Source organism: Hemibagrus wyckioides, linkage group LG07 (genome assembly GCF_019097595.1).
Source record: "Hemibagrus wyckioides isolate EC202008001 linkage group LG07, SWU_Hwy_1.0, whole genome shotgun sequence".
Lineage (NCBI taxonomy): Eukaryota > Metazoa > Chordata > Actinopteri > Siluriformes > Bagridae > Hemibagrus > Hemibagrus wyckioides.
Window position 1 is genome coordinate 32,826,419 of NC_080716.1, and position 10,982 is coordinate 32,837,400.

Genomic DNA, 10,982 nt, shown 5'->3' on the forward strand with positions numbered 1-10,982 from the left:
TGGTAATGAGAGTGAACTTCCTCCTAAAGCCTAAGTGTCTGACTGGTGTTGAACACTGGATGATAACACAGCTCTGAAGATTCAGACTATATGATGAAGATCCTCGAACATCAGACCTGTGATTAAAGAACATGTCTACAGTTCAGGAGCTTCTGCAGATAAACCTTCACAGCCAGCTTCAGCACGTTTCATGTACTTTACTCCAGCACTGAAACTCCACCTGTACGCTTGGTGTCGTCCTATTGGTGGATTTTAGACTGGTGTCATAGCAGCGCTGGCTCTGAGACTTTATCCGAAATTTGATAACACTGTTGAGGAAAAAGCCTTCAACTGAACCAGGACTTGTTTTAGGATGATCATGTTGCATGTTCACACAGTAAAGGGTAAAAGCTGAACACTGTTATGAGAAGATGTGTGTGACTTCACTAACACACACACACACACACACACGCACACACACACACACACACGAGTGAAACAACGAGACGTTTTAAAATGCACAGTAGATTTAGAAATATAAATAAAAGAAAAAGGCCTGAACACTGAGTGACATTAACACCTGTGGGAAGTTTATTGAACAGGGACGAGTGAACGCAGAAACATCCGGAAAACCAAAAGTCCTACAAAGAGTCCAGTCACGGAGCGTCCCACTGTCCAAGGAGTCCGACATGTCCTAGTGTCCTCCAGTTTACTGTCACTCCCAGGTTCAGGATAAACCACACACACACACACACACACACACACACACCCTGAATCGAGCATGTTCTTCGAGTAGTGCTGCTGTAAATATTAAAAAAAAGATCAAACGGGGAAAGATCATGTGCTTGTTAGCTAAAAAAAAATTTATCTAAGTGCAAAGATATGTCAACAATCAGAGCTAGAGAATAAAAACCTCAGCTTGCTTCGTACAGAGATAAGGACTGGTTGGTTTACACACACACACACACACACACACACACACACACAAGCATATGGACATTGACGCGTAACTCGCCCGAGTTTGTGATGTGATTGGCTGTTCAACACGGCGTGCTCTAGATGGATACTTATGTGGGGCAGAAATGTTCTTCCTGTTGTCATGGAAACGATCAATTAAATTGTGAAAGCACTTCCTGCCGAAGCGTTCCTACACAACGGCTGATACACAACAGCAGAGACGATGTGAGTCTGTAAGCACGTGGAAGCTGCCGCGTCTCTGCATGAAGCATGCTGAGGAGTTAATAATAATAATAATAACAATAAAAACTTCAGGTTCGAGAACTTTAGCTGACTTGTGTACAGGCATGTGCACGTGATAACCGCCGACAAGGATCACCAAAATAAAATAAAGATAAAACAATTACAAGGACAGCCATCTTCTTATCTGTCTATAATGGTCCGTATTTTCAGACAAAGTGGAAAGAAGGTGTGTCCATCACTGCCCAATGAGAACTCACGGTTACACGATTACCATAGCACATGCCTGTTTACACAAAACACACACACACACACACGTGTCCTGATTCTGCCAAGGGTTAGCTTAAGTTAAATTAAATTAGCCAATCATCACCTCCTCATAACTCCCTCTGACGTAGTGCTAAACATAAACCAGATCACGCCTAGCTAGGACACTTAAATATAGCACTGCGCCATGGTTAGCATGAGTAGCTAGATTAATTAACGAGGCTGCTCCGAGCCCTGTTCACTAACCCAGCTGGTTAAATATGATTGGCTGAGAGAATTCTGACTTAAGCCACGCCCTTAAGCCACTTAGCAACATCAGGACACACACACACACACAGAATTTTCAGAGTGTTCCCAACATTTTTGTAAAAGGTGTCATACATGAGGACCAGCCTAAAAAAAGAAAAGAAAAGAAAAGACAAAACACAGAGAACTCCGACAAGTGAGAGAACTGAAAAGGGATAAAAAGGGAAATAAAGAGAGAGAAATATATAACAACGAGGCATTCACATATTTACGGTTTTGCTACAGGCCAAGCAAAGAGCTCCATGGGAATAAACAAAAACAAATGGAACATAAAACAAAGTTGACCTCAGAGCTTCGTTTTAAAATCTTTAAAGTGATACATTACTTCTGTACGTCAATAACAGTAAAATTAGCACTAGACCCACATTCTCCTTTTGCTGAAAAATATTCAAATACGCCAAAAATAGAAGGAGAACGAACGAAAGCTTCAATTCACTTCAAACGCTATGCTGGAAAAGCCTTACATTCAAAACAGCAATCCAATCGGAAACGAAATAAAATACTGTAGGAACATCCCTGCTATCTATCCTGTGTCTAAATACAAAAGCTCTATGGAGAATTAGCTTCAGTGTAACCAGAGAAGTCCGTTAACATGGGGGCGGGGTTTCAGTCCTCACTATGGTGTACATGACAGTCTTTTAGGGTTTTTTTTTTTTTTCCATTTTCTTTTTATGATATCTATAGTCGAAGGATCCGTAAGCATGCAGGCCTCGTAGAGGAGGGGCTTGAGGGTCAAAGGTCAGGGTTTAAGCCAAGGCAGGAAATGCCTCTGGGTCGTCCACGTTTGGAACGGACACTCCGCCTCCCTGAAAACATAAAAGAGAAACATATACACATGACATAACTTGTCAAACACGCTCCAGCAGCAGGTGTGTGTACAGTTACTGACCTTCTCAGACCTGCCTCCACCACGTCCTGCCCGGTTTCCACCTCCCCGGCCCCCTCTGCCACCCCGGGAGTTCCCCCGACCGCGCCCAGGGCGTCCCAAATCTCCGAAGTTGATTTCCAGCTGGGAGGTGATGTCATTGGCCGGTTTGCGGAAGTGGTGGTCGCCCGAGACGTCTTCAGAGGCTCCCTAATAAGAGGAAAACCACAAGGGTACTTTACAAAGGGTACTTCAGGCCCACAGATACTTTACAGCCTCATCTGCACACTTTACAGCAATGATTTGGTGTTAAATTAAAATATTTGTGTTTGGACACAGCTTTATAGTGGCTACTTTACAGCTGGTGTTGGATAAACAGTTATTTAGAGAAAAAAGCTCAAGTTACGGCTCAAGTGCAGGTAAATGTTTACTTTATATTCACATTTACGACTGTGGAGTTTATAAAAATGTACTTTTTTACCGCCATGCAGTTTATTTCACAGAGATGGTTCTGATAAACAGCAGAGACGGGGATAAACAGATAAAACAGCGTAGACTTAAATGTGTCCGAGTTTGATATTAAGCAGGGATTTTACAGCTACACACTCCTCAATTCACCAAAACTTTACAACTATTCTGAAAGGTAACTTTACATCCAGAGTGTTTCCTCAACCGGGTTTCCCACAGCTACACGTTGAGCTACACCCTCAGTAAACTGGTTCTTTACAGCTACAATCTAGTCCTAAATGGGTAATGATGTCTTGATCACAGTGACTGTTTCCTCTTTAAGTAAAATTGCAGTATGATCTCCATCAGGTACTTTACAGATAAATCATCATCTTTAACAGGTTTAGATCAATACTATGGTAATCTAAAGCAGATCCTTCACAGCTATCGATAGTTTAGGGTCTCTTTAGTACCCTTTTACACATCCAGAGTGGTCTCATTAAATATAAATGAATGGACTGTATGAAGTTGACAGTAGCTACCTTGCTGAGTGACTCGGCGTTAGCATCTCCAGCTTCAATCAGAGTTCCAGACGGCCTCTGGGGAAAACACACACAAACACAGAGGAACTAATGATGCATGCATGTAAAGAACCGTTCTGTGGAGATCAGCTCAGAATTTAAGGTTAGTTATGGAAACACCACAAGCTCTGTGTCACTCACGCCCAAGTCTTTGCTCTTGGACTTGTGCAGCACGTATCCTTTCTTCCACTGGCCCTCGTCGCCTTCGTTCGGTTTGCGGATGTTGAACTCCACCTTCGCCCGCTCTTTGTTCTGCATGGCCTTCCACTCGTCCAGGGTCATCTCCTTGGGGCCTTCGTCCTTCACTTCCTCGACCTCGTTCTCCCTGGAAATCAACCGACCACATCAAGGTCATACCCCCGGTACCCCGTTAACACTTTTACACCACACCCACCCACTGGCCTACAGGTATGAAGAATTGAAGCTTACTTGTTTTCTGAGTCAGCAGGTGCAGCAGGCTCCTCCCCTTCCACAGGTGCTTCAGGTGCAGTCGATTGGTGTGGTTCACTGTAAGATAAAGATGTACTAATCATACCACTAGCTCTATTTGTTTAACATTACTAATGTTCATTTTCCTTTCTCCTCACCTGGCTTCTTCCTTGGTGTTGCCCCAGTTGTGTGATCCGGCTCCACCTCGCTTCTCGTCGGCTTTCTGGCTGCTGGAAAACAAACCATAAATGAAGCTAACCGTTGCTGTGTGAACTTAGTAACCTGACCAGAAGGTACCGACTAGGAAAATGGTTACTTACGATTTGTCGTTTCCGCTGTGTCGGTCAAAATCACGTTTTCCCCGAGAGTCAAATCCGTCGGTTCGTCCGATTCCCCGTCCACGACCTCCACGTCCACCACGACCTCCACCACGACCCCTCGGTGGTCTGTCTCCTGCTGGCCTACGTGAAGAAAAACACAAATCATCCAAGAGAATGTTAGAATATGAGACAATATTCATCACTAGCATGCAAGAGCTGCGTTTTTTTATCAATATTGTAAACTGAGATGAAGGAGAACTCACTTGTCCACACTGGCCTCTCCTCCTTCATGTTTTTCCTCAGGTGGCTTTTCAAAGCGCCGCTCTCGGTGGACTCGTCTCTCCGGTCTCCGGTCTCCCTGTGCCCCCTGCTGGTGGGGAGGGTTCTGCCCCTGCTGCTCCTGCTGCTTCCTTCCCATCCTCCTTACACCTACAACACACACAGGAAGTGATGTTAAGATGTCACTCAGACTTCTCTTCCCACAAGTTCCAGGTTCATATTAATTATGTATTAGAAATGTTGGAATTCTTGAGTAAATATTTTACTATTGTTTGTCTTCTGGTCTTGTTTTGATGTCCATTATTTACTCACAGTGTTTTTCGAAAACAAAGAAAAGAGGGTGGAGCTACTGTTTATGCAAATAAATCCCGATTGAATGAAGGTTTTATGTTTCAGGAAAAGAATCCAGAGCCAGAGTTTAATGTGGATCTTCTTCTTCAGGTGGCTCTATCAGAAAACACACCCAATGATGCAAACTATTTCTAAACAAATCATCTCTACGTGGGTGTACTATCATGGTGCCTGTCTTTTCATTAGCGCCAAGCAGATTCTAACCAAAGCAGATGTAGATTTTAAAACAAGGACCTGATGAAGTTCAGAGCCACATGATGTGAAATACACCAGTATGGACAAGAACACTAAAAGCTAATGTGAAAACATTGTACTGAGAGAATTTAATAAATAAGCCCTAAGTGGCACTATGGCAAGTTTGTGGTACGAATTTCAAACTAATGAAACATGAGGAAATGGTGACATTTGAGACAGTTTTGTTTGTATTAGATGGATGTGTTTAATGGATGTGTTTAATCTAAATGTATTTACACTGATATTAACGATCCATATACATCGTGTCTGTAAACTGGAAACAAACTGGATGTCTGAGATTGAGATCTCCTGGATAAATGTTACTCAGAAACTGTACACAATACTGCCAAAAGTTTTGGGACGCCTCTCCACATCATTAAATTCAGGTGTTGGGCTTGAGAAATTAACTCTTAATGCTTCAGCTTCATACCAAGACATTTTGGACAGTTTCATTCTCTTTGTGGGAACAGTTTGGGGATGACCCCTTCCTGTTCCAACATGCTCTGCTCTAATTCATCCCAAAGGTGTTCTATGGGGTTGAGGTCAGGACTCTGTGAAGTTCCTCCACACCAAACTCACTCATCTGTGTCTTTATGGACCTTGCTTTGGTCACTGGTGTGCAGTCATGTTGGAACAGGAAGGGGTCATCCCCAAACTGTTCCCACAAAGAGCATGAAACTGTCCAAAATGTCTTGGTATGAAGCTGAAGCATTAAGAGTTCCTTTCACTGGAACTAAGGGGCGGAGCCCAACCCCTGCATTCAGTGAGTTGGAGGGGTGTCCCAATACTTTTGGCAATATAAAGTGTAATAAGGACACGAGCTTGTACACATGTTTGGTTTAGGAATTTCACATCATTTCCAAACAAGTTTTCCCACCGGACTTCCATGTCTCATTAACCCTGGTTATCTTCTCACACGTGTGTGTGTGTGTGTGTGTGTGTGTGTGTACTCTGATAAACTCTAATCAGCGGCAAATTACACATGCTTCGTTTACATGGTAGCAGATTCATATTTAGACACGCCCACAAAGCTCCATATAAGGAAAAGGTGACAGACAGCTGGAAAAAAACACAAAGACCACATCTATAGGGCACCGTTACTTCGGTCCTCGTTAAAACAGCAATAACGACAACGCTCATGTTGGTAATGTGTTCGTTTTGGAACATTTTGAGAACATTTCTTAGCTTTCTAGCTGCATGTGGTTTAACCATTGGCTTACTCTGTGCAATATTACAGTCCAAATGTAAAAGGTTACGCAAGTACGGAGACTCATCAGGCTGACTGGTGAAGTATTATCTGATAAAGACACAGTTCTGTCCACCATTGTTCGTGAAAGTTGTTGAATCTAAGAAGCTTTAGATGATGTCCTCATCCTGCCTGTCCAACATGGCTGATCTCCACACACTGCTCTGAACTGCTGCCTTCATACTCGCTCTAATACACAGAAAATACACCAATGTTTAACAACCATTCCTGAATAAATGTTTAATAGCGTGTCTCGAGGATTAAAAGTATTTAATGAAAATTTGATGACGTAATTTCAAGCGCGTGAACATCCGAGTAAATAAATATGGATCAGTCTGTCTGGAGCTTCGAAGCTACACAAAAACACGGCGTAGTTATTTAAAAAAAAGACAAGTTTCTCCACAAAAGTTTCCACAGAAATTAATGACGATGCATTAGCGAGTTGGATTATGAGAGAATATTGTTGTTGTTGTTTGGATATTTATCATGTTTTTCTACACATCTAACAATTTCCTCTCCGTGTGTCCTCTAACATGACAGCGCACAGACGGTGGCGTCGTTGTCTTTTATCTCACCCGTATTCCGAAAAGCCCCGCCCTCCCGAGCAACGATTGGCTCGTGTTTTCCCGCCTACACGCGCGGAATTGGATAGTCACGAGCGCTACCCAGGTTAGACAGCGACCTAAGCCAATCAGAGTGCAGCTCACGAGGTCGCGTGTATAAATGTATATAAATATCAGCCAGTCACGAAGCAGAAGGCGGGAATTGTGTGAATGTAAGTGGAGAAAAAAATAAATAATAAAACAAAACTAACACGAAGCCATGTCGAGTTAAAGAGAGCTCTAGGCTAATAAAACAAGGTTTTCTCCGCCATACCGTCCTTCTTGATCGGCGCGGCAGGCTGCGGGTCCTCCTTCCTCTCCGGCGGCGGGTTCTTCCTCTCTTTCTGTGACTCTTTCTTGGGCTGTCTGGCGGCCTGAGCGGCGGGTTTGCTGGCCGCCGCGGCCGCGTCTTTCCTCCGGTTCTCTGCCGCCTTTAATATGTCGAACGGGTCGGATTCGTCATCCAGCAGCTGGTCGAAGCGATTGGTGACGACGCAGCCGAAACCGTCCTGCAGGTGTCCGGGCATGATGGCGCCCCGGCGGCGAGATTCTCCTCCGATTCGGCGCGACTTGGGAGCGGAACGAAGAAGCTCGCCGAAGAGCAAACACAAGATGGACGGGGGGTGACGTCGCCTTCTCTTCCGGCGCGCACCACATCCGGGACATGCAGAGTTTCCCGCCACACGAGACGAGCAGTTCGATTCAGTCCAAACACAACAACATAAAGTCAAAAAAACTTCACAAATATCACTTATTTAACACGAACTAACATGAAACTGATAACACCTTAAACACTTAATACAAATAATGAAGAAAACGTTATCCTTTACCTCACTTTACATTCGCTATGGCCACCTTTTCACCCCAGCAGAATATAATGCTAACAGTGGCTAACTTCCCAGACTTGACTAATCTTAACTACCTGGGTGAAAATGTTATTTAATAAAGTCATGTCCTCTCACCATCAACATTCTCTGCTACTTCCTAGTCTTATTTCTCTTTGTAAAGTCTGTACATGTTTAATGAGAGCTGCTATCTGACAGGATAAGATGAAAAGATGGGTATCTTTTGAGAAAGGAATTTAAGACATGGACCACATGAGCCATTGGCCTGGTTTAAGGAATCGTCTTGAGATCATTTGCCATAATTTACATAGAAATTAGAAATTCAGTGTTTAATTGTAGACTGCTGTGGAAGTATTGTCTGTCTTGGCGGTTAGGTTCCAAATATAATGATGTCCTACAGACAGATAGATAGATAGAATTTGTCATTGCAAAGTACAGGTACATAGCAACGAAATGCAGTTTAGCATCTAGCAGAAGTGCAAATGGTAGATATTGTGCAAATGCACAAGTGCAGATAAATATGTAAATATATACACTAAAGTTTGGGATCACTCAAAACTGTTATTGTTTTCCAATGAAGCACACAAAATTAGTCTGAATAGAAAATATAGCAAAAGAACAGGACATGCTGGCAGGTCAGAGTTAGAAATAATAATTTGGATGGAAATGATGAATGTTTTCTTCAAACTTTGCCTTAATAAAAAAAAAAAAAAACACCTTTTGAGATTTCACCCCATGCTTCCTGGAGCATCTCCCACAAGATGGACTGGCTGATGGAGTCCTCCTCTGGAGCTGAAATCAAGCTGAAACATGCGAGTGATCCCAAACCTTTCAGCAGTAGTGTACATCAGTAAATAAGGCTATGTCAGAATGTTCATAGAGAAGTGTAGTCCTGTCCCAAACACTGTGCAAGGCTTTGGAAATGGAAAGGATCTGAGATTTCATTTGAATGTCGTCAAGCTCCAATAGTGAAATAGAGCAGAGTAATATGAGCTCTATAACAGGGTCAGAACTTGTAAGACATGGGAAATGGAAGTGACTTGGCTTGTCCATTTGAAGTGTGCATTCATGTAAACGAAAATGCAAACAGTAATGGACGATTTCACTTTTCATTGGCAGTTAGTTCTGAAATAAGTCTGGAAATCACTTCCATAGTTTGATGCATGCTTTTTGTAGTTAAGTATTCTGAGTGCACAACAATATTCTTACACGAGTAAGCATGCCCTGGGCTTTTCTCACTGAAGGGTCCTTCTGTAGTGGCTAAAAGTACCGGCTATTTGAAGTGGACTTCAAGGGTGATCATCAAAAAATAAACAGTACAGTAAAATATCACTGATACTGCTATAGCCTACACAAAAACACACCACAAACACCTATATCCTATACTATGCCAGTTTAGCTTGCTAAACTAGCTAGCCAGTTAGCAATGTTTTATTCAGTAAGCATATATTTTACTGTTACTTTTTTTTTTATAAAGTTAGCTATAATTAGTTAGCCTGTAGACTCTGTGTGTTAACAGTGTGCGGCAGTCACAAACCTCTGATCTCTCATTTCAGTCTTTTAAATAAGAAATTGCAAAAATGAGTAAATATTAGCTGACAGAAAAGTCAGCATCTAAGAGGAGTTGTACATAAAAACACCACACTATAAAGTCTGGAGTGTTCTTAATGACTTAAAAAGTATTTTTCCATCACACTGAGCACTGAATATGGATCGTTTGTGAGTTGGAAGCGAGGGTGTTGATATAGTGTGTGGTCACTGTCCTGGAGAATCCGGTGGAATTAAACAAATCTGTGAAAGTATCAAAACTGTTTATCAGACTCACAGAATATCAACACGATTTTAGCAAAATGCAAAGAAAAAAACCTGCTGTTAATATTTTACTGTTGTACACTGATTGTACAGTATCTATAAATATTCATAAACAACATTATTTAATGTGCTGACTCAGTAAATCAGTAAAGATTCACACACTGAATAAGACGAAACCCGAGACTTTATTAGTGTTAAATGAAATGGCTTTAAAACACATCACACTCAGTAGAAAGTCTTAAAGGTCAGAAAATCCCTACAGAAGGATACATCAGTTACATCAGCCAGTGGAAGAAAATGCTTCAAGTTAAAAGAATTATTTTGTAAAATGATAGATTACCTGAAATACAGCTTAAAAAGTAATGAAAAGTAAATATATATCAGTTTAAAAATATGATTAATATTAACACACCACCTGTAAACTGTTTTATAATAATCAATTTAGAATCAATTTAAATTATTAATAGGAGGGTTGGTTGATAAATGACCCATAGATTCATTCGGTCTGCCAGCAGGGGGCGATGTGGCTTCAATTTTGTTGTCCATCACTGGGCGTTAGAGGCGTTTTTTGACCCTTTCTGCATCTCTGTGTCCTTCATTTCGACTCTTCTTGGCAGGAGTCAATTCTTCAACCACAAGTTTAGCATCCTACACATGAGAAAACACACACCAACAGTATGCAAAACATTGAGGAGAATGGAACACACTACACAGCACAGGGATTAGCAAGTAGTTATTAATTATAAGCTGTCAGGTTAGTGCATGCTAGATACATGAACCCCTCTCCTTCTACTCTCAAAGTTCAGGCAGTTATCACAATATTCATTTTAACATTCACATAAACACACAGATGTCTCACACACACATGGTGGAGGAGGTAAGCCTTACCAGAGGTTTCAAGTTCTTGTCCTTACACCACTGCTTGAAGTATTTCTTTGCAGCTTCCAGTTTATCTGCTTGTTTGCAGTAAACTCTGATGTGCTTCTCAGAAAATGTGTCAGGCAGCAGTTTGGACACCTACAAAACACACATGCATGTCAGTGCTGTGCATTTTATTCATTAATGAACAGGTACTCAGTGTTAGACCATTTTGATGGATAACGCAGATCATCTTCTTTGAAGCCACCAACAAATACCACCAATAGGAATCCAGTGGTGAAGAGTTAAACTAGGATTAAGACTCCCTGGACATGATATCTCAAACACATCAGCATCACTCACC

The 10,982-nt window shown here is 41.9% G+C and overlaps 2 protein-coding genes across 4 annotated transcripts in view; both read right to left on the reverse strand.

Moving 5' to 3' along the window:
• Nucleotides 1-547: 547 nt before the first annotated feature.
• On the reverse strand, nt 548-7,810 carry serbp1b (SERPINE1 mRNA binding protein 1b). 2 transcript variants are annotated; one of them, XM_058394839.1, is made up of 9 exons: nt 7,378-7,810; nt 4,655-4,820; nt 4,392-4,532; nt 4,230-4,298; nt 4,072-4,149; nt 3,784-3,967; nt 3,604-3,660; nt 2,639-2,824; nt 548-2,555 (listed from the first exon to the last, which is right to left on the reverse strand). In XM_058394839.1, exons 1-9 carry the CDS (start codon nt 7,628-7,630, stop codon nt 2,496-2,498), a joined length of 1,194 nt encoding a protein of 397 aa, XP_058250822.1. In that variant the 5' UTR covers nt 7,631-7,810; the 3' UTR covers nt 548-2,495. The 2 variants fall into 2 exon arrangements, with proteins under 2 accessions (XP_058250822.1, XP_058250821.1); XM_058394838.1 differs by having other exon boundaries at nt 4,230-4,301; nt 7,378-7,774.
• Nucleotides 7,811-9,926: 2,116 nt separating this feature from the next.
• The window catches only part of LOC131356062 (deoxynucleoside triphosphate triphosphohydrolase SAMHD1-like), a 17,634-nt gene continuing 16,578 nt past the window's right edge, over nt 9,927-10,982 (reverse strand). For both annotated transcript variants that reach the window (XM_058394830.1, XM_058394831.1), the window contains exons 15-16: nt 10,649-10,777; nt 9,927-10,408 (exon numbers count right to left, since the gene is read on the reverse strand). In XM_058394830.1, the coding sequence (XP_058250813.1) occupies nt 10,316-10,408; nt 10,649-10,777 (222 nt within the window). In that variant the 3' untranslated portion in view covers nt 9,927-10,315. The remainder of the gene's footprint in view (nt 10,409-10,648; nt 10,778-10,982) is intronic.

Excerpts from the sequence above, each read along its gene's own strand:
- serbp1b (XM_058394838.1), bottom strand. The coding sequence starts at position 7,630 with ATGCCCGGACACCTGCAGGACGGTTTCGGCTGCGTCGTCACCAATCGC. Across the intron at positions 4,150-4,229 it reads AACACCAAGGAAGAAGCCAG|TGAACCACACCAATCGACTG; the intron begins GTGAGGAGAAAG and ends TTTATCTTACAG. Across the intron at positions 2,825-3,603 it reads ACGCCGAGTCACTCAGCAAG|GGAGCCTCTGAAGACGTCTC; the intron begins GTAGCTACTGTC and ends TCCTCTTATTAG.